The following is a 22,453-nucleotide window of genomic DNA, read 5'->3' on the forward strand; positions in this document are numbered from 1 at the left end:
CCCTAGATTGGCTGTTGCTTACATAAGGAATCTTATTTGGGCACCCGGGTGCCCAATCTTATTTGGGCACCCGGGTGCCCACCTATTGCTCGCCCACATTCGGCCCACAGCTGCCTTCAAAGGGCAGCATCTTCGCGGCATCGCGTTCTTCCTTCTTTTCTTAGCATCAGCATCTTCTTCAGATAGTGAATGTTCATTCTCACTGCCTTCTACTGTTCCTCATCATCTTCATACTCTATGTTTTGGGCGGCAGGCAGACTCCACGGTACATGGCGGGCCACGCTGACACATACAACTTACATGCTAAGTAGTGGAGCGTAATCCTGGTACTCTCCCGTACATGCGCAGAGCAATAATAGTACGTATGGACCCACAAAGCCAGTGCGACCAATTTCAGCTCTACCTAGCCCCGGGTGCATCGGACGGAAAGCTCGATTAGTTAGCTACTGCCCCTTTAGTCCGATATCCTCTGGCGCACCATAACCGTGTCGGACCAATAGTTTATCCTTTCCGCCCCCCCCCGTTTGAACGGTTCTTTAACTCCGCTTCTTCCCCACTGGCCCTCTCGGCGGGGTCGACGGCCCAGGCACAAGGGCTCCACCCCTTCACGACGCGCTCGGAGGTACCCGGTACCTGCGTCCGCCCATAGCCCCTCACTGTCAAACCCTCCAAAAACGGCGGCCATTGCTTCCAGATTGGGCGGCTCGGACAGTGCTTTCTCGACTTATCCTGTATTATGGCACATTTTGAAGAATCAATGGGTGTTCAGCGAAATACAAAAGTGTTCCGATGGTTATCAGCCATTGGAGCTGACGGATTATGCTGATTATATGTATTATGCTCAGTAGCATGCTAGAGGAGTAATTGCATTACATCCCGTTGTCGACAATCTGCTTGGAGTGTCGATCATGAATCCATACGGTTTCTTAGAATAGCAACGACGCGCTAGCTGATTCAATTGGTGTGTCAACGCATCCCAGCCACGCCGCGTCGATTGGTTCGCAGCACATGGTGCCGAAAGTGGGGCCAGGCAACCGCGCGCCTAGGCTTTCCTCTCTATATAGAGATGTGCTCAGTACCACTTGGCAATTTGAGGCGGCTAACTCAACTCTCACTTCAACTAGCTCCTTCATGAGTGATCAGCGGAACCGCGCTTCAGTTCAGCAACCTCAAGGAGACACTCAAAATGGAGGCAGGGGCTGATATTGTCGACGTATATCAGATCCATGGGGGCGATGGGGATGGGGCAGACATCATTTTCAACTTCAACGGCAAGCGAATTGCGGTTTCTGTCTTTCCAAGCTATTCGGCCGGCCAACAAAATCAGAACTCAGTACAAAACCGCCTGATCCATCTTATGGATCGTATCGCGACTGGCGATGTGGAAGATGACGAATACGATGATATGGAGGACGAAATCCTTGAAATCATCTTGAATGCCGGCAGGCCAGTGTTCAAAGCTCAGACTACGCCACAAATCGAGTCCAAAACCTCGCGAGATCTCCATGGCATCATTTATCCTGCAACCTCTCATTTTCAACTTCTCGGCTCCTCTGAAAATGCTTTTATCGCCCCTATCAAAGCGAGCGAGGCCTATACCCTTTCTGCGGACGATTCTTATTATCAGGAGGCCGAAGAACTTGAGTTGGGTATTGATCTCTCACTCCCCTGGTATTCTTCTCGCGCAATACTCTGTACAGAGGTATTTGTCGAAGGTAGTGGTCAAGTTGCAAGCCTCGTCCTAGTTGAGGACGCAGAGATGTTCTGCAAAGCCCTTGGAAGTGCTGGAGGGTTGATTGGCACAAGTGTAGGGAGGGAAATGGGCTGCCTTCAGGACATTTATGATCGTCTACCACCACAACACAACGCCACTATACATATCCCTCACCTGCTGGGATATGTCAGGCACGCAGATACATACCGCATCATCGGCTTCCTCCGCCAGTGGATTCCTGGCCAGCGTCTAAGAGAAATGGACGTTCCCAAAGTGTCGTTTCAGCGACGACGAAAATGGCATTGCCAAATCCGGCAGGCTGTTCGCGCCTTGCATAGCAAAGGGATTGTCTGGGGGGATGGGAAAGCTAGCAATGTAATAGTCGACGAACACGACGACGCTTGGCTGGTTGACTTTGGAGGTGGTTGGACCGAAGGTTGGGTAAGCGAGGAATTGGCAGACACGATGGAAGGAGATGAACAGGCCATCAGGAGGATCGGGCAATTCCTACAACTCAATTGAGTGGCTCCTCTAAAACATTAAAATCCAAAAACACTGATGAGTAATGTATTCGCTATAGGGAGTGCACGTATCATGGCGCAGTATGGTTCAAGCACCTGCAACTGCTGGATCAGAGATGGTTACCCGGGGCAGCATAGCGCTCGCCGACCCAACGAGCAAGTGCTGGTACACTTCCCATAGGGGCGGCAGCATCTTCTGATAAATCGTGCATCAAGGATCCTGGGTCGCATGTTCCCGCTCAACTGGAAGAAATACGTTCTAGTGCGTAGAGTCCACATTCAGAACTGGCTTTTGTGGTACCGCTTCCGGGGCCTTTTGAGCTCCGGTGTAACGGTTGGGGCTTGGTTCTCGTGTCTAATTCGCCATGTTCCACAGCGCCGTGCAGCTTTCTCGATTCTTTCCTATCAAACGTCGTTCACAACTCGTCACCTCCACCTTTGGATTCCGATAATGTGTGGCAGGCGTGATATAGAATGCTTTCTTGTGGGACATTTTCAGCCTGGCTGATCCGGCACAGAGTAACCAACCAGATCATTGTGTCAGGCACGGCACAAAGTGAGGCCAGTAATGGCCACTACGTGGGCATGCCTCGCCAGGCCTCGGGCACGTGACTGCGTCCGGCGGGCCAACATTCTAGTGCGTGGGCCCAAAACAGCCTCCGAGCTCCTCAGAGATTACGACGTATCTGGACGCACAGCTAGTATCGTGGGTCCACTCTCCTTGCACGCATGATACACCTAGGGGTGAAAGAAAGAGAAACGGCCAGCCCAAGCCCACCGCACCTCCCAAGGTACTTTGAACAACGGAGTCCAATCCCTCTGTGTCATTCACCGATCTCTACGATAGAAGATTTCGCACTTAAACACCAAACACAAGTGAACGGTTGGTGGATGGCATCTCAAAGGAATTCGCGTGAATGTGGAGCTGAAGACGAAACTGTTATTTGACAAGTGGCTATTCCAACCCGCCCGCCCTGAACCTGTCGATGGCATCCGGGCTCATGAGGCTCTCAGCCACCCACGAATCCTCGGACGGCGGGCGACCATGCCAATGCAGTAGATATTGGCATTTGCCAGCCCAAGTTCGTGAATTCAGTACATCAATCCCCTCATCAAATCCCTTGTACGTTTTCTCAAAGTCGCGAAGCATTTCCTTGTCGAGAATGTTCCTCTTTGGCTCCCACCCGGTGGTGTCATCTGACCATTGTAGAAAGTAGAAGCCCCTCTTCCATCGAGCAAGCATTCGTTTCACGGAGTATATACCGACGTCACCAGCCTTGCCAGGATGAGACTCCTCCGGGCTATCCTCTGTAACCTCCCTAGAGGTGTGGGCCACGGTGTTGGTCTTCGGATTTCGAGCTTTCCTCGATAGTAACGGGGCGCTGCTTCTTGATGAATCCTGGGCCGCATGAGCCACACACGGCGTTTCCCAAGAGAACTCAAGTTGAAATGTCGCCTTGCCATTGTCCCGAACACACTTGAGCGTCGCATCGGGAAGCGACCACTCCTGGTAGCTTGCTATGAAAGCATCCTCAGACTGTGAATTGGAGACGACTGGCCTATCGCTACTCTGTTTCGACGTCGATTTGGAGGCGCGGAGTCGAGGGTCTCGCGCAGGTCTAGGCTTAGGCTTCGCACCACGTCCTAGGCGAGCGGAACGTGTGGCCTTTTGACGCTTGCGGGCCGGAGCCTCGTCTTCGTCACTGCTGCCCGCTTCCGATCTGACGCTTGCCCTTTTTCCAAATGGACGAACGGCGCGCGTCCCCGAAAGTGTACGAGTGCTGTGCAATCGCCTCCATGTCCGGGCACTAGTAGTGCTGACTTGATCCGCGGGGGGTCTATCATCCACAACAGAAGAATCCATAGCCAGCGTCGGATCAGCTGTAGGAGGTATACTGCTGTTTGCGTCACGGGTCAAGCCTTCTACTGACTGAGAACTCTGTCCATCGTCTGGCAGGGAGCTTTTTCGGCCAGAATCCAGATCACCGGGCCCCGCTGTAGTCTCTTGCGCATGTAAAGTCTCCTGAGATTTCACACGTCCTAGATCGGGGTCGCTAAATGAGCTAGCATCATGATCGAAAACCTCAGCCTCCGGGCCATAAACGGACCCACGCCGGTTGCCAGGGGCTACCCCGAGGTCAGCATGTCCAGGGAATGCCTTGATGATTGAGCCGCGACGAGGTTTGTCAGGACTGGCATCCCGGTGCTGTTTTGGCACATTGCCGTTGGATGACGCAGTCGTGGGCGATGCTGATCTGCTCAATCTTGTTCGTTGGCCAAGTTGACTGGTAGTGGATGAGCCTCGTGAACTGGTACGTCTAGCACGCTGAGCTATCTCAGGCATGTGAGCAAGGTTGTCTGTAAACTTGGTTAGTCCTGTGCTTGCCAGAGATCGCCTTGGGCTGGCTCCGCTGACCTGCGTTTCTTGGATAAGCTCGCTGCTTAGCGGCGACTGAGGCCGCAAGTGTCCTAATTGATGGGAGTGAATCGTTGTCGGAGTCTTCATCAGAAGAAATCAACACCGAGGCTGTCGTAACAAGTGTCCGCGACTGTTGCGGTAACGGCTGCCGTGAAGACTTTGCGATGTCGAACTTCTCGGTGGCTTCTGTTGGAGGGATCCAAAAACTCTGAGTGTCAAGAGAAATAGGGGTTGCCATGATGATAGCGGTGTCTTGGTCGAATCTCCAGGAAGATGCGAATGCTTGCAAGAGTCTGAAGGATTCATTGACGAGTTGAGATCGACCTGGCGGACGGCGAGCTTCTTAAATGCCCAAAACCCGGAAGCTGGAGGACCGTCGCCTTCGCCAGGCACTTGACCGCATCCAGACTTTTCCCTTCACATCCGTGACAGGGCATCTTGGTGATCTCACCCCAGCACTCTGCCCAGTTTGCTCGCTGCCAATCATGCAACTGCCGAGCTGTACTCACTCCACCGAAACGTAACTTGATCCGGGGATGCTTCCTACACGAGGCATAACGCCGCAGAAGCAGCAGCTTGCTGTTAACGCCATGCACTAGCATTCCGCTAGCTCGACACAGACCGACTGCGCCTACGTGTCATGACATCAAGTTTTTCCAATCATGTGCCTGCATTCCTTGTCGGCGACAAGAGAAGGAGGTCTGAGATCCACCATAGGCGCCCAGGCTGATTTCATGTAGCAAATCCATCTCCCATCGGCTATGGGGCAAAAGCGGACGCCGGTTCGGTCCACCTTGCCCACATGAACGATCAGCATCAGAAGGATCGACCATCCTTCGGCTGACGACACAGCCCAGAGGGACGCATCATGGCGAATCAGCCCCAAGAAGTGTCTATCTTGGAAGATGTCTCCATCCTGCGGCCTTGCTGCACAAACAGGGCTGCCGGAGATTGACTCGTCAATGCGTCATGCGGCGTTGGGTAGACGGCACGAGAGAGTGAAGCGAGGAAGTGTGTGCGGCATTTTAATCCATTGGCCCGGCTGTCATCATGTTGCTCTAAGCCTGCATGGTTGAGGTGGTCGCTGATGACAACTTTCTCTCGTCATGGAGGTGGAGGCAGTGGGCGAGCGATTGGCGCAGAAGGGGCCGAATTTCGTGCCCGCAATCCACGAAGCGCTTCTGAGATTGTTAATGACTGAGAGAGGGAGACGGGGACGTTCCTGACCATACTGGAGAAGGGACAACGAGTTAGAGCAGGGTGCGGGAGTAACGCTAGGGTCAACGAGGCGCGCGTAGACGAACGCTGGAAGTGAACTCGTAAAATGCATGGCCAACGCTGGCCGAAGTGGACAAAGGTGTGGGGCGAGAACAGGGACGAGCGAGCGCAGTCGAGAGAGCTGAAACGGCGCGGTGAGAAAGAAACGTGGACGAGGAGGTGTTCGAAAGTCGAAGGTACAATCCGATGGGGGAGGATGGATGTCGGCCTTTTATACCACTGCTGGACGGCCGACGGGGTGGCAGGGGTGGCGGCGTCACGGCGGCGAGGGCGCCTTACCCGATCGGGAGGGGCGCCAAACCCAGCGGGTGCAACAGCGTGTTCTCGATTACGAGATAATTGATCATGAAGTTGAATGAAATGATTATTGCTGACGGAAGCGGAAGCGAGCGTGACGTCGCTAAACTAGACTAGGATAAGTGCTGGGTATGTTGCCTTCAGCATAGGCTTGGCGTTCTTATCCGATGTGCCTTTGCTGTATAGAAGTGGACCTTCGCTGGCTAAGCGACAAATCACGAGTGATACTATCATATAAAAAAAGCTTTTTTTGCGTTTGCCGAATAGATATTCATTCGGGAAATCTTGCGAATCCAGGAGGCGTGACGTTCGGATTCTATCCTGCAACAGGGTAGGAAGCAAAGGTCGTTCAATTAATTGATTATGTTGAAGAACACCAGTGTATCAAATAAGCCGAGGAACTAATGGGGCACAGTCGATTACAGTAGAACCGACATGTGCGCTGACAGTCTATTCATAATTTAGTGGCGACTGACTATGGTGAAGCGTTGCGTCTTAGATACTTTGGTGGCTGTAGTGATAGGTCTTGGCGGTGGTGATCAGGTAACTTGATCACTGTCGTCGCGAGTGGTTGCGACTGTCCCGGGGTGATCGGACAACGGTCGGGGGGGAAAGTGAGACACAAGCGAGAGGCGCATATGGCCGCGGGGCTTCCACTAAGGCATGGTGCAGTTTCCACGACCTGGACTCATTGCGTGGTGCTTTACCCTCGCCCGGGGATGTTTTGATATGAGCTGCTTCCTGCCCGCAGAGTGATGCAATGTCGAACACGGATCAGTACGGCCCGGATTGGGCCCCTTTTCCCCCCGCAACTACGTACTCCGTATCCGTATTCGTAGCTGGGAGCTATAACTCTCCTTTCTTGATTCGCCCTAGCTTTGCAAAGCCCTAATAGAGCACCCCTGCTATTGACCAAGGATGGGGTCAGCCCTTGACAATAGCTATACGTGATGTTCATAATGGTGGGTGCCATAGCATTTTTGGGGGCTTCGCTACTTGTGGCCGTGAGCCAATCACCGCGCCAGGTTACAATTGTTGTTTGCACTCTGACGACGTGATTGGCCCAAGTCATGAGTCTCTGAGGGAGCCGCTGTGAGTGAGTCAATCACCGTGCCGGATTGTAATGACCTCATTTGCCAAGGGCTTTTACCTCCCGATGACTCCCAATGCTATCGCGGCTTCCCTGATACAAGGCTGTCGGTCCGCCCACATGAAGCCGAATAGATGATGTCGTCCGATCGCGTGTGCGACGCGATCCTGTTCGTCGGTGTGCCAGCGCGTCATTTGTAAGGATTAACCACGTTATCTATCATTAGCTAGTGCCATCGCGTCAACACTCTAGCTCGAATTCGATGTCATGCGCGAGGTGTTCAAAGGTCTGCTCGTCGTCGTTTGTAACCCGCGGTTGTGCTGATGTAGAGACTCCAGGTAAGATATCGAGGTGGACAGGCGTGAGGGGACACGTCGAGTTCGGATCGCTGGTTGTAATAGGTCGTATCATGTTCTTCGTCTGCGGGTAGAGACTATGCGAACATGAGGAGAGGTGCCAATGAGACCACTAGGAGTGATGGAGGCGTGTAAATTAGTAAAACATCGAATGCCATCGTTAAGACACGAGTGATGTTATCGTCGTGCCAGACAATGGCGTGTTCTGCTTACCAGTGGCTGACGCGAGTCCACATGTTCCTAGGTCCTTCAGGGCGTCAGGCTGGAAATCGCGCTACCGCTCTTACAGCGTTTGCAAGCCTTTGCACGATTCATTGTTGGTACGTTCTGGCCATAACGCATAAGAATTGATTAGAAACGCAGAGCTCGCAGTCCCGTGACTTGGCTGGCTGGCTCTCGCCCTTCAGAGACCTATAGCTCCTCTCTGCAACTGTGGCAATTGCTATTAATTCTGGGTGATGTCTGAATGAACCTCGCTATGATAACCAAGCGCAGCGCGGCGGACGCGGGGCTCGTCTGACGCTGCATTTCCCGCTAAACATCTCCTGCGCAGCTACCCAGTCTCTTTCCTTCTTCCCAGCCACGGTCATTCAACGACAATATGAATCCAGTAATATCTTGCTGCATCTTACGCAGAATCAGGTATTTTGCCGGGCGGGTTGAACCGTACTATGACACAATTTATCTAAATACTTAAATTAAATTACTCAGCCGCTTCAGCGATACATCAGCTTTGGCAAGCAAGACGAGTCTTGACCATGCCACGAGTGTGGGGTAGCCTGCCGCTGTCGCGCTTGAGGCGTCACAAAAGCAGCGGGACGCCTGCTGCTGCCAAAAGAGTCGGGGTCTTCCGCGTGAGCACACCTCAGTGTGTGGCGGAGTACAGGTGACTGAGTTTGTATGCGGCTTTCGCACGGTCACGAACGCTTGAGAGCGCCCAGCCGCTCTAAACTCATCCACGTCCCACAGGATAGACAGATGATCCCCCCCGCGAGGACAATATAGAACTCCCGAGCAATGGTTTCCGCCACCGCCTGAACGCCCCTGGCCATTAGTCGAGGATCAGATTCGTTCCAGAGCGCGGAAGAGACCCCAGCCAAAGCTTCTTGAACCTGATGGTCTGTGAACCTCCTATCGAAGTTGATGGAGTCTTGCAGAAGACCAAGCCCTACGTTTTGGAAGATACAGCCCGCCACGGAGAGCATCAAGGCAATCCCACCCATCTGCATCAGATTGCAGAGCATTGCGCTGTCAATCTTATCCCGTGCATCGTGGATAAGGATGTTTGAAATAGCCAAACTATGTTGGAATCCTAACCCAAGTGCCACCCCAAGCAATGCTTCTAGACCCATTATCTGACTGTCTGTGGCCGTGGGTCTGGCAAGTACCACGGTCATGGCTGCGGCGCCGGCGGTGGTGATACAGCCTGACATGATGAATAATATCTCGTAGCGGTTGAGTAGAGGCAAGAATGCACCCGTGAGAATGACTGTAGCAATAAAAACAAGGACGAGGGGGAGCAGTCGAACAGTCTGCTGCAGGGCGTCGTGACCACGAGCGAAGGCGAAGTATAGGGGGACGTAATATAATGATATCGCATACGTGATGCCGGCGCAACCAGTGGCCACCCACAATGGAAAGAATTTCATGAATTTCGGCGACAGTAAGTGCAGGGGAAGGGCACGATCGTTAGCCGTGGTGCACACGCAAAAGTATTGCTGGAGGAAGCATAGTAGAAACGCGATGCCGCAACTGACCCAGGTCAGAATTGATTGGAGAGAGAACCAATTCCATATCGACCCGCAGAAAGTGCACGCGATGGCGAAGGTGACGGTAGCCAGGGCACTGAGACATATGCCTGCGAGGTCAAGCCTCATCATCCTTTCGGCGATTGAAGTTCCCCGGCCCATAGTCGAGTGATGCGGGATGCATAGCAATGATATGACGACGCAAACGCCGATAAATGGGACGTTCACGTAGAAGGCCCACCGCCAGGTAGTCGCTTGTGACTCAGCAAAAGCACTTCCGATCGGCCCGCCGACGACTAGTCCGATAGCCCACATAGCCGATATGCATGCGACTAGAGAAGCCGATTCCGACGGCTTCGTATAAAGTGAGATGTACGACAAGTTTCTGGCATGATATTAGGACCGAGGGAGGAGGAGGTCGAGACACTTACGTCTGCTGAATCACCGAGCCCCCCAGACCCATGATAACGCGCCCGGCAATGACCGCACTGAGGCTAGGTGCGGAAGCCGCAACCACTGCTCCGAGGATGAATATGATCAAGTGACTGATGTATAGAGTCCGCCAGTCGAAACAAGAAATCATTCTTCTAGAGTAGGGGAGCACCGCGAGGTTGGCGAGAGAATAGGAGAGACCTATCCAAGGCAGAAGCTCGATCCTGCCAAACTCTTCATACAGGCGCGGTTGGATATTGGCAACGTTACTAACATCATATCCTGGTGAGTGAGTACAGACGTATCTTGAAGAGGATGATAGCTTACCGCTGATCAAGCTTGTCAAAAGGAAGACTGAGATGATGCCTCTCCACGACCACATCCGCATCCTAGGTCTCACATGGTCTGCGGGATATCTATGTCGCCACTTGCACATCATGATGGCGTCTCCTGTTTCGTCCCGTTCAGCGATATAGATTCTGGTGTTGCAGTCGGGATGTGCCGGGATCAGGTCGTCTGTGTGTTAGGTATGCGGACGAATGTGAGCTTCCATGCGGGACGATTGGAGCTCTTAACGTGGTGCACGACCTGCCCACAGAGAATCGACCATTTTTTAGAGAAACAACAGCGTCCAACCAACACCAGGGGGGATGCCAAGAACGGGCTTCAAGCATGGTACGAGGTCCAATTGCTGTTAGGTTGCGTGTGGGATTGTCTTAAATTGGATCAACGCGCAATCTTGTCAAACAACCGCAGTATTTCACGAAGCGGGCATGATGCTTCAGCGCAGCGCCACGTTGGCCGGCTGTAGAACGGTCTGTTTTGGAGAGACGAGGCGCTCGGCAAAGCGTACTTGGAATCCTGATCCCTCTTGGGACTGAATGAGCAACTATCAGACGCGCTATAGGATGTCTTCCGCCGTAATTTGGCTGAAGTTCCGTGTAGTGGACTCTAAGCTTACCCTTTACCTTCCATCTGTCCTATCTCAAAGGCAGGCAGCACGAAGTAAATAGAATCAGAAACGCTTCTTAAAGTACTTCCTACTCTAGCGAATTTATATTCTTATTCTATATTAGATTGTAGATGTTCATCAACTCCCTCCAAAAGTAGAAAAGTCCTCGAGTAATGATCTACGGGAATTGGTGAAGTAAAGCTGCTAGCCCACGTGCTATAGCAACCTCCTCGGTTGACTTATATTATGGTGATAGCACCAATAATTAGCCGCTGATATCGCTATCTTCCTGCAAAGTAACTAAGAGTCCCGGTCTGGTATCCGTAACGCGGTTGTAAAGTGGTCGATCCTTTGAAAACCTCACTTTAGAAGCCAAGTTAATTCATACGCGCTGGCAACCATGTCAAAGTACGCGTACACTCGACGGAACCCGTCTCCGTACAGCGCTCTGACGAGCGGGCCTCCCACCATTACCAAAGACGACTATAGCTACATCACATCGCGGGAACTAGACGAGCCAATTCATGACCGTCGCCGACACCAAGTAAATATACATACGTTGCCAAATCCAGAAGACGATATACTACTCCTCAAGAACAGGGGTATCACGTATCCAATTCATTTCCCCGCATATACGATTGGGGATGGTAGGCTACAGGTCAGGGATGTAAAAAACCGAGTCGGACTTGTGATGAATCTTGACGAGCGAACGCTAGAGCGTGTCAAGCTGACCTACAAAGGCTGTGGGCTTGAGCACGCTTCCACGCCTGTCCGGGAATACGGCGTAAAGAACAAGAGTGAGATCACTGCGGTCGTGCCTCGGAGATTCGAGGGCAGTGCATCGGATGGAGAAACAGTCGTAGTTAGGGAGCCTGACAGCGGGAAGAAGACTAGGGGCCGTAAGGGTAAGAAAATCAAGGAGGAGGCAGCCCACAGGGCCGGCAAAGACTCGGCCGACAGGCACCATGACAGCCGTTCCATGTTCGACCCGCCTGACTACACTCCTGCTGATAGACCAGGCGCCAGCTCCTTAAAAAAGCTCGACGAGCTCGCCGCCGAGTTCACGACCAAGTGGCTGCCACTATGCGTGCAGTTCACGGCCTCGATACGCAAAGACGCGGAGAAGCGCGAGGATGAGCATCGCAAGATCTCCGAGTCCATGCTGCAGCAAATTATACTAAGGCTCGATGAAGTGCAGACAGATGGCATTGACGAGGTGAAGACACGCCGCAAGGCGCTGGTCAGGGAGGTCCAAGAGGCGTTGAAGGCAATTGATGCAGCCAAGGCGTCGTTATCGTACCGGTATGATTAGACAGTAGCATATATCAGCGAGCGACTGCTTGATCCATGATGCTCAAGGCAAATGGATGAAAGCAATGGACTTTGTTTCAGTTGTCCTTGAGCGCGGTCGTATGCCAAGCCAGTGTCTGTGTACCGCGCCCGCCTCATCAACCTTCTGCCTAGCGTTCGGAAACGCTGTGCAACCGAAAACAGGACATTTGTGCAGCGTTAAGTATCTCGAGTGGCTTCATTAGGTTATTGCCAAGTCGCGTGAGCCAGGGGAAATAGGGAAGTCCGTCCGCCTCTATACTGTAGTGAAGTCCAGGTGTAGCCAAGCGGCGTCTCCTTACCATCTATTTGAGCACGGACGGTACAGAATGAGTGGGTATGGAGACCGGTGCCAAAAAGTCGTTGCTGACGCTAATTAGGACTACAGTAATGAAGCCGCATAGGACTAAAGAAGTAAGATTTGGTGTTGCATAGTAAGATATAGTCCCTAATATTCTGGCCCCTCTTAGAATTAAATTCCACGGTTGAACCTGATTATTTGGCTACATGGTGAGAAAGCCGCTCAATACAGGCTTGAATACGCTCATGCGGCAGTTTCTCCCAAGCTTCTTCACATTTGCTGATAGTTTCAGCCCTTGAAGCGGGCGACCCTTGTGCGTATAAGGTGACGGCAGGCAGGTTCGATAGCTTTAATATCAGACTATAGGCGGCGGCCAAACCTAGGTTCGACTAGACTAGTGATTACCTTAGTATATAGAAAGCCACGCTTCACCATTCGCGTCAAGAACGGACCGAAATACTTGGCATAGGGCTAGTTAAAAAGAACTTCTTCGTGATCAAGGTTGTGAAGGAGTGATTAAGGTAACCAGACGCAATTGATCACCATACCATTGGTGGAATAATTGGAGCGTGCGAGCCGCATGTTGGGTCGTAACTATCGTAGACCATTTTTATATTCATATGTGAAGAGGGGGATAGCCTCATCAATATATTCGTCCATTACATACAAACCATTCTATCGTTACGTACTTTGTCTCCCTATGCTCGGAGTTTCTATATGAAAACAGCTGGAAGAGAGGGTCGAAATGTATTTTCTGAATATAATAATCCCGAAGTAAAGACATATTATATTGGAATATGCTTCAGGTATAAGAACGCGCAGCTGCCTATGTATAAGCATTGTACAAAAGCACTTCATATCCTGTCAATCTATAGGCGAATGCTACTCCTAGGTATCGATGAGTGTCCTAAATTCTGGGCGACCACTATAGTGCACTGCGCGCGTTCCCGCGATACCGCCACCAGCGGGTAGTTGCGGATAGAACCTCTTTCTAGGATTGGCCTTCATGGTACTAACGGCCGCTTGGTATATGACTTATCAAAGTATATCATCGCAAATTTCTCTCGACTCAAACCCCATGAGAAGATAAGATGCTATGGATAGGAGGCGGCATAGGCTCATGACCGTATACACTACCAATCTTCACGACGTGTCGTTACGACAACATCTGCATTAGTCAAGTGAAGTATAGAAATATAACCCTATATCTATTCATGCTCACAAGATAGTACTCAAATTTTGAACACAACTGCCATAGCTATCTTCTATCAGACTTTTCGAACAGCTCTGGTCTCGTCTTGTGAGACAAGACCAGCGTTACAGCTACTTAGACTACAACCTGGAACGATGAGTGGATACAGGCTCTTCGGGCCCTTCAAAAACAGGGAGACCGGAGAAAAATCTGCCCCAGCCTGCTTCCGAAACGATGGGGGCATACACGTAATCCTTGATCCTGCTCTCCTGATGCGACCGCAGCATCAGAGGTAGCGCCGCGCTGCACGCCTGCGACATGGCGTCCCCGAACGCGGAACGAGCCGTTATGTCGTTGCCAACATGCCAATCAATATTCCGCTCCATGCAAAAATACTCGAACAGTTGAAGCACGTGAGGATCGGCCCCTAGGTATTTCCCGGCTTCGACTGCCATCCGTTCGCCAATCGCCTCGACTAGCGGTCTGCTCAAGGGGTTGATGACCTGGTCGAACGCTCGGTCTCGATGCGCCGTATACCCGCCAACTCTTGTGACCTCGCGTGCCGCGTATGCGCGAAGGGAAGCTTCTCTAACGGAGAGCGGACTGCTGGTGTCTTGCGCCTCTGGAATATCGTACTTGCGGCCAAGCAGCTCGGACACAAGACCTTTCGACATGTTAGTATCAATCGTATTCTTGCAGAAAAACTCACGTATGCACAAGACCAAGCAGTCACCCTCTGCTACGGTGTTGCCCTGAAATGTCAAGGAGAGTTCCTTGAGTTGGTTATGCTTAAAAAGTCCCTGCCAGCCGCATCGCTCCGAGAGATCGTCGAGCATAACTGGAGCCTTCATGGCTGCCACCTTGAAAATTACAGCCATAGCATGTCTCGTGCTCGCCTCCCCGGCGAGCGACATAAAGTTCGACACGGTCCAGCGCGCGTAGAGCTCAAGGATGATTGAATACGTCCAAGCTCGCAATATAGGTCGGTGTTGTGTACTGAAGGCTAGAATAGGAGAGCGTGACGGCCCTTCACACACGTACCGGCGTTGGCTGTATGTAGTGACAATGTAGGCGCCCGCTTTAAGAGCCGATACTCCCATGATGGACAGAGACAGAGTTCCGACGGATACCCGACGTATCTGCTGGAGGAACGAGCTTCGCTCGTCGACTGCCTTGGCTGGGTCAGAGAGTAGCGAGTCTGCGGGCAACCAGACGTTTTCGAAGGTGGTGATGGAGTGGTCCAAAGGGCGGGTGCCAGGTCTGGTCGGAAGGGGCCGAGACGTGATACCTGGGCACATGCTGTCCCCGTCAGTCAGCTGAACCAGGAAGGTCTTGACGCCACGGTCCTCTCCATAGACCAGGAGCCGAGCGAAGACAACGGCGATTCGCGGCATTGTGCAAAGAGGCGTCGTCGGCGGCATCGCCTTGGCTGAAGAGGAAGAAGGACTATGAAGCGTGAAGGAACCGTCCTGTCGCATCGTGGCGGTGGTTTCCAAGTTGCGCGCATCCAGGCCGTGGCCGATCTCAGTCAGCATAAACTCTCCACAAGCCTCGAATCGTAGCAGTCGAGTAACGATATTTCTGAAATATGGTTTGCTCGAAACGAAGTGGCTCAATGTGCCTATGCACAGGTTCAGGTGGATGGTTGCAATAATAAAAGCCGTCATATCCCTCGCGGCAATTGCTAGTCGCCCAGGTACTCAGCCTTGGAGGAAACAATCCGGCAGGAATTCAGGAACTCACGATCGAAATGGAAATCCCAAAATTTGTCAGTCAGGTCTCGGATATCCTCTAAAGTGAGACCTAGTACTATGTTAGCTGCGTTGTCCAGAGTATGCGGCGGAAGTCATACCGCTCGCGCGACAAATAGATCGGGCTCTTGCATGCTCAAGAGCAACACGTTCCGATAGGGTGCCATTCTCGATATCGGTGGACTAGAGTCTTTCGCCCACAATAGACTCTGAGTAAGACATGATAAGCCCCACTAGGCCTCCGAAAGTTGTCTGGGTACGGATACCGAGTGGGTTGACAAGATTTCGACGAGTGTCGAGGAACCTGAGTAGTAAATTGAGTTCGTCCCGCGTGGAATTTCAGAAATTGAAAGCAACTAGGCGTAGCAAGTCGTGAAGTACAGTCGTCAGCATTCAAAGCTTCCTATCGAATCGAATAACACGAAAGTTCAAGATGACTCTATATAGTGCGTTTTTGTGAGATGTTGACGGTGTACACCTTTTGAACGACAAAGTACCTTACAAAGCCCTACACCTTACTAGTCACTAAAAGTGTTTCATAGTGTGAAAAATATTGTGACATAGCACCGCGTTGGCCGGCTGGAGCCCACTTTGAGTGACCTAGCAGTACACGCATTCATCCAAAACCGGCTGTTGTAGCAGCCGAAGCGCAGCTTGTTATGACTTATTGATGTAGAACCATGTACACAGATACATACCCTAGCTCCACTAAAAGACAAGGTGCGCGAACAGGAAGGTACATTTGCTCACAACTGTATTCAGGTTTACATAATGTCTGGTTTGCCGCCATCAAGAGAGCCTGTGCACCAGAGTCCTTTGCAGGGACCGACTATGGATTGTTACCCGCTGTGGAGAACTTTCCGACTCCCACATGGGGTCGCGATACTCACTTGCGCCTGCATGGCCAGCTTGGGACAGTGTGCGGTGGTTTATGGACAGCGTCTGGGTAAGACGATGAGAGCGTATATTTTCATGTATAGCCTGGCCGAAGCGAGTATTCGGTTTCGTGGTCTCAAATCATACAGAGAACGGTCTTGTTCGGCGCATTGATAAGTATTGCCTATCCTGCAGTAGCGCAGCCATTCCTGGGTCCTAGGTACTAGACGCGTGCAAGGTGAATCTCCATGAGTCACTGGCTTGGGTTCCTACATAGGGCGTTTCTGGTAGCGTTTTGTGGCGGACTACCGTGCGGCTGCGCGCCCGGCCTTTTCACGACGTCTTTGGAGGGTGACTGTATCTCTACCTAATCAGCTCACACAGCTTCTTCCGGATAACAGAGAAGAATATTTTCGGGAGGAAATCACGCGGTTCTAAGGTTTATTTGTGCCAACATAGTCTCGTGGTTGAGGTTCAATAATCGATATACTTGAGTCACGTGCCGACATTTACCAGCCACTATCAGTATCTGGCGTTTCCTGGTTGAACTACGATGCATCACGTACTGCTGGCAAGATATCTAGTTATTGCTAGTATTTGTTTTTGTTTTTACTTATTATCAAAGAGGCGAAGTCTCCTCAACTACCTCGCGTGCGACAGCCGTCCCTTTACCTTGCCTGGTCTGGACATCGAGGGCATCAACCGACTATCATCAGAGTATAGAACATATCCCCTACAACCTCCTTACAACTCGCAGTTCTGGGAGGCTGGTAAGCGACTGAGATCAGCTACAAAGTGGCTGTATAGCCTTGACAGCCTTAACGAGAAAGCGCCGGCCCGGCACGATCTCACATCGGCAATCGAGTCAGTTACTGTGAATCTCGTGCCTTTTCTGCCAGCCAGAAGCGGAACGCCCTTTCAAAACCTCCGGTCATCCTTCACTAGATCGAAAGGTATAGTGATTCCTGTCCGAGGGGGCCACGAATCTATCCGCTTCGCAGGGCACTTGATTCGATCCCTGAGAATGGTGCTCCGTAGCGAACTTCCGATCCAAATCGCGTACGCTGGGGAAGATGATTTTTCTCAGAGACACCGAGACGTACTCTCCCACCTTGCTCCCATGGCAAATGTCTCATTCCTGAATGTTCTATCGTACTTTGACGACTTTCACCTACGACTCGGAAAAGGCCAATGGGCGATCAAACCGTACGCGGCCCTGGCTTCCCGTTTCGAACAGGTAATCTTGCTCGATGTGGATTCAATCTTGCTACAGAAGCCTGATAGCCTTCTCGAACACCAGGCCTTTCGCAGCCACGGCGCTTTTCTTTTCTATGATCGACACAATGAACGAAAGACGGCCGCAGTAAGACACGATCTGCCCAGAGACGGCGGTGGACGACAACTACCAAACATCCGCATGTCTCGGGCGCAGACACCTAGCTACGCCGAGGAGCTCGACTCTGGGGTCGTCGTTGTCGACAAGGGCCGGCCAGAGGTCCTGATGGGGCTTTTGCACATATGTTGGCAGAACACATACCAAGTCCGTAGCGAGGTCACTTTCGGGATATCTTATCAGAACAAAGGGTCTTGGTGGCAGGGCTTGGAACTGACTGGGTCAGGCTATGGGTACGAGAAAGATCCTGGAGTTGTGATAGGTTGGGGGAGTCCCTGTGCTGCCTATGGTGACCGCAATCTCGCGCCTGCTCACGTGGACGAGAACGGCGATCTGATCTGGTATAGTGGAGGTTCTTTGCGGAGCAATCTCGGTAGAACCCAATCGTTCGGCCTTCCGGAGGTATGGAGGATTAGTGACCGCTGGATTTACGGTGTAACCGGACAAGGACCAGATTGTATGACTAGGGCATCGATAAAGCCGCTGAATCAGATGGAAATAAGGGCGCTGATGTTGAACATGGAGGCCGCAGACTATGTCGACGAGATCTTGGAAGGAGTCGAAGGCTTATGAGGATAGCTAACCGTAGCTGCTTGTGGTTGGGTTATGCGAAGGCTCATGTTATCGAGGGTGTATTTGAGGTGGGCATGCACTTCAAAACATATCAGCCGACGAGGTCTTTGGTCTGGTCTATAGATTGTATCTTGTGGCGTTTTATGTTTGGAAGATAAGATAATCTTTTGGAGAGAAATCTCTTTGAAGTTAGAGCTTCAAGGAATATCTACATCCACATTGAAGCACGCTTTTTAGCGTGCCGTTTACACACGACAAGGCTGTGACGAGTAACTCAGGGTTTCACTTTTCTGAATTTGATAGACGGAACAGTACATTAGCCGTAAGATAGTCAACTTTGAGGGGCCAATGCGTACGTGAAGACTCAAATATCGCTGCGTGACATTGGTCGGCCCCGAGCAATATATATCATGGGCCTTACCTTGATCAATTTTATTCAAGCAGGTTATACTAGGTCCAGGATTTATAATCAGTTCCTGAAACTCATAAGCTAGTAAAGTCAAAACGTCTTTATCGATGCAAGAGAGTACAAATGTTCCTCTAATTCCAGGGGCTATGCCTGGCTTAGAATTGTGCGCCGGATGGCGCATCGCTGCTTATAATAAATGCTCTCGAGCCCGAGATCCTAACAAAGTCATGTACGGACGTCCAGACGCTAAAGCAATGGAATCTCGGCGACTGTCAATAACTCATGAGCTAATCTACCTTAATTGTGACCCGCATTGCACACTAGAAAGCTGGGTTTGAGCCAAACGTTCCTACGTCGTCAGGAGTTTATCTCTCTTCTTGATGCTCACAGGCGGCTATCTTGACTTATATTGGGTCCCGTTCTACTCGTCAAATCATGCAGTCCCTTCCGTCACCACTATCCCCGCGCAAGGGACTCTTCTACTCAACCCCTCTTTTCAGCCGCTCGGATACTCTCCAGAAACAGGCGATACCACGCGCGGCTAGAGTACTACAAATCAAGCCAAGGGTTGTGCTTTAATATTAGTGCTTCGTTCCCACCTAGCTGAACTCCACCTCTCGACACGCTTGCTCAAAAAAGCACGCCTTTGCTTTTATTAGGCAAAATTGCGGCCTCTTGAAGCTAGGCAGGACCGTCGATTGCAGGGGTGCAAAGAGTTAATCAAGAAATTCGCCTTGATTATTAAGCAAAATTCAATCATTGCATCCGCATATCTCATGCTGCTCTCCAGAGGCTCTCTGACAGTAAATTCTCAATATCGACAGCAAATTAACTAGATTAATGAGGCCTTGGCTGAATCTGCAAAGTTCTTTGATACCGCTTATCAAGACCGCCGTTGCACAGTACTTCAAAGTTCTCGAGGATCTCCTAACAAAGCTCAATACTGAAGCATCACCGTAAGAGGACCCTTTCACGTATGCTCGAAGAAACTGGTAAAGATTTCGGAGGGACCGTTCTTTATAGACAGCCTATTGGGCATGCAAATTGGGCAGAGGCCCACTTTCCGCGGCTCCTTGTTGTGCCGAAGATTCGTCGCTGGGTCATTGTAAGAAGACGAGTAGCCAAAGCAAACTGAGACGCTTGGTGCCACCTGTTCAAAAAAATTCTGCCAACCATTTGCAGACTCGGTCGGTGTTCGATGCCTAGTGCATTATGCATGGCTCTAGATAGGGAATAGTGGTTGTTTAAAGGTCTCTCCGACAATACATATTGAACGACAATGAGTTCAGCTTCTGGGCCGCCTGCTTTTTTATCAGCAGGATAACATTTGGAGGCTTGCAAGAGCGGCAAGACCCTGCCATGGGGACAATCAGCAACCGGGAATGGTCACAGGGATTGTTTACTCAAGAGTTTGCCCCTTCTGAGACGCCGTAAAAGTTCTGCTACTACGTTACCTGGCAGCTCGAAGCTGCCTGTAGCGCCTCTCACTTGGGAGTAGAAACTGGGTCGAGGCTGTTAGTAGGTGCCGGTTACAAAGGAAATTTCTAGGCACGCACTATGGCTAAAATATTTCTATTCTATCAGACTGTTTCTGCACATCGATAAGCTGTAACGGCTACGCCTAAGCCGTTGCGCCATGGACAAAAGATCAGGCATTGATCGAATGACGAGCGATTAATATAGGCGCAATAGTTGCTTATTGGGGGTTACGAGGGACCAGGTCGTAACATGTACACATTCATGACCACAGATACCAAAGATAATCGAGTGGGTGACTGGGATGGAATACATCCGTTGAGATTATTTGATCTCCTAAGTCACAAGCGAGGATCTGTCGGCAGATCACCATATGATTTCGACGTATCTCATCGCTCAACGCATGAGCTGATCCTGTATCGATAACTAGCTGACGAGGCTATCAGTCCATTCAGCCGGAGCTTCTTCAGGTTCGATGCTCAGTAAAACTACAACACGACGTAGTAGAGATCAGATTCAACGCAACTAAAGGCGCGAACATGGTATTGATGTATTCCAATCTTCGATCCGCAAGCAAGCACCCCTGTGCATACGGCCGTAGGAAGTGTCTTAATAGCTCTTATTCCAACGCTTAATAACGCACAATTCTCTGTCCTGCCCACTCCATAGACAGAACAGCCCCGGTCGTTGCAGCGAATGGAAAGATTTCCACGGCCAGCCTGCATCATAAGTTTACAAGGGTTTTCTCCCGCATGAACCACTCGAAAAAAAAAACGTATGAACGAACACCTACTGTACTCTGATGATGGTAAACCTAAGGTTTTAGTCACCGACTAGTAGGGTACTAACAGGCAGGGACAGCTCCACTAACCCTGGCGTAGTAGCCCGTTCCCCACGCGAGACTTGCCAGTGAGACCACCTATGCCATGATCCGCATATTGGCCAAGGCCATTCACGAGCGAACAGAGACATTCCAGGGCACCTTTTGGCTGCAGACCTGAGGAAGGACATGAGGCGTCTGTGGCCGTTCCTGCGAGCACAGTGGGGCCCTGTGCCTGCTGAGATTGGATCAGCTGCTGTGCTGCAGCAGTCCAACGATAGACGGCTACACATGACCCTGCAGCCACCGCGACGCCCATTTCGGTCTTCCGGCATAGATTTGGTATGAGATAGAAAAGGGCTAAGACTTTATTCTATTGCCAACCAACACCAGTAGTGACGCCTTTAGCCTCAATAATGTCAAATGAGCAAACCATGTCAAGCCTGTCACCCCTGAATCAGGTAGACCCTTCCAGCGCAGATGAATCGCCGTGTAGCGAGGGTTCTATGGTCGAGGCATTCCCCTACAGTAGCACCATCATGTCATTGCATGAGCTCGACGAAATTCTTAGCACTTGCTGGAGCGATGACAATGCTATTGCCACAGACTCTGACCCAGGCCAGCACTTGCAGACGGAAGACACACCTGCTTTACATGAACATGTGGTAGAGCAAAAAAGAAGGATTCAGTCTCCCGGACGCACTACTTGTAATCCTAGTGATGATGGCCGCGGGATTTCGGCCCAGAGAAGACGACCCGCATGCGAGTACCCCGGATGCGGGAAGACTTATAGTCGCAAAGAACATCTCAACCGCCATATCAAGAAGTATGTCTCCCTGGACATTATTAGGGGTCTATCTAAGTTCTTTTAGCAAGCATATGCAAGACCACCGAAAGTTTATTTGTGAGTTCTGTGGAAAGGCTGGGTTCTTCAACCGCGCAGACAATCTGAACGCTCATCGACGACTCCACACGCGCCCCAACACCCGTAAATGTCGAGTTACGTTCGATTCTGAGGCTCAACGCATTGCACCAATCAGAAGATAACGCAGAGGTATGGTAGACCCGCAACTGCGCAGGACTATTGATGTCTGATGCGTACCGTCAGCAGTCCACTTGCATGACGGTTCCTGAGTACGTAGCTAGTCGAGCCTGTATAGCGTCTGCGCGCAAAAGCACCAGCGGCTACTGCCTGCGATTATCGACAGCATGACCCTATTTGAATGTTGTGCGTTAGTGTAGGTTAATGGTCGACGTAAGGCAGACCTCATCAGGCCTAACAAACTTTTTGCTGACGGGGTTTCTTGTCAGTCTGATCTCGAATTCTAAGAGCTCTCCTTCGGAAGCCTGTCTGCGCGACTGGTGGCCTTCGCGTTAGCATTGGCATTGTGGCAAGGTGAAGCGCGTCATGGGTCTTCATTGTAGATTTAGCTGCGGCCCTGTGGATCCAGAAAAGTTGGCATATACCATTGTACGTTCGTCAAGCGCAGGGGCACTCAAGACCCTTCCTCACAAACAATGAAGGC

General features: G+C 51.2%; 7 protein-coding genes across 7 annotated transcripts; 4 read left to right on the top strand and 3 right to left on the bottom strand.

The window, feature by feature from the left end:
- Positions 1-1,083: 1,083 nt before the first annotated feature.
- Positions 1,084-2,292, top strand: F5Z01DRAFT_667628 (uncharacterized protein). The gene has a single exon (XM_046264291.1). It carries the CDS (start codon positions 1,187-1,189, stop codon positions 2,234-2,236), a length of 1,050 nt encoding a protein of 349 aa, XP_046113885.1. The 5' UTR covers positions 1,084-1,186; the 3' UTR covers positions 2,237-2,292.
- Positions 2,293-2,966: 674 nt separating this feature from the next.
- On the bottom strand, positions 2,967-4,798 carry F5Z01DRAFT_433426 (uncharacterized protein). The gene is made up of 2 exons (XM_046259704.1): positions 4,656-4,798; positions 2,967-4,593 (listed from the first exon to the last, which is right to left on the bottom strand). The coding sequence occupies exon 2, from the start codon at positions 4,577-4,579 to the stop codon at positions 3,191-3,193; it is 1,389 nt and encodes a 462-aa protein (XP_046113886.1). The 5' UTR covers positions 4,580-4,593; positions 4,656-4,798; the 3' UTR covers positions 2,967-3,190.
- A 3,794-nt stretch (positions 4,799-8,592) lies between these two features.
- On the bottom strand, positions 8,593-10,243 carry F5Z01DRAFT_684243 (major facilitator superfamily domain-containing protein; the record flags this gene model as incomplete). The annotated part of the gene is made up of 3 exons (XM_046265918.1): positions 8,593-9,808; positions 9,855-10,137; positions 10,183-10,243. 3 exons carry the CDS (start codon positions 10,241-10,243, stop codon positions 8,593-8,595), a joined length of 1,560 nt encoding a protein of 519 aa, XP_046113887.1.
- Positions 10,244-10,929: 686 nt separating this feature from the next.
- Positions 10,930-12,119, top strand: F5Z01DRAFT_695842 (BAG domain protein; the record flags this gene model as incomplete). The annotated part of the gene is made up of 1 exon (XM_046266268.1): positions 10,930-12,119. Exon 1 carries the CDS (start codon positions 11,208-11,210, stop codon positions 12,117-12,119), a length of 912 nt encoding a protein of 303 aa, XP_046113888.1. The 5' UTR covers positions 10,930-11,207.
- A 1,508-nt stretch (positions 12,120-13,627) lies between these two features.
- F5Z01DRAFT_745808 (uncharacterized protein) lies at positions 13,628-15,996 on the bottom strand (the record flags this gene model as incomplete). The annotated part of the gene is made up of 5 exons (XM_046266935.1): positions 13,628-14,293; positions 14,339-15,313; positions 15,373-15,432; positions 15,482-15,563; positions 15,895-15,996. 5 exons carry the CDS (start codon positions 15,994-15,996, stop codon positions 13,770-13,772), a joined length of 1,743 nt encoding a protein of 580 aa, XP_046113889.1. The 3' UTR covers positions 13,628-13,769.
- A 699-nt stretch (positions 15,997-16,695) lies between these two features.
- F5Z01DRAFT_667641 (mannosyltransferase putative-domain-containing protein) lies at positions 16,696-18,556 on the top strand. Its single transcript, XM_046264292.1, has one exon. The coding sequence runs from the start codon at positions 16,810-16,812 to the stop codon at positions 18,220-18,222; it is 1,413 nt and encodes a 470-aa protein (XP_046113890.1). The 5' UTR covers positions 16,696-16,809; the 3' UTR covers positions 18,223-18,556.
- Positions 18,557-21,314: 2,758 nt separating this feature from the next.
- Positions 21,315-22,451, top strand: F5Z01DRAFT_667642 (uncharacterized protein). Its single transcript, XM_046264293.1, has 3 exons — positions 21,315-21,753; positions 21,800-22,182; positions 22,239-22,451. The coding sequence occupies exons 1-2, from the start codon at positions 21,344-21,346 to the stop codon at positions 21,972-21,974; spliced, it is 585 nt and encodes a 194-aa protein (XP_046113891.1). The 5' UTR covers positions 21,315-21,343; the 3' UTR covers positions 21,975-22,182; positions 22,239-22,451.
- The last annotated feature ends 2 nt before the right edge of the window (positions 22,452-22,453 follow it).

The sequence above is a fragment of the Emericellopsis atlantica genome (genome assembly GCF_019669845.1).
Source record: "Emericellopsis atlantica unplaced genomic scaffold F5Z01scaffold_45, whole genome shotgun sequence".
Taxonomy (NCBI): Eukaryota; Fungi; Ascomycota; class Sordariomycetes; order Hypocreales; family Bionectriaceae; genus Emericellopsis; species Emericellopsis atlantica.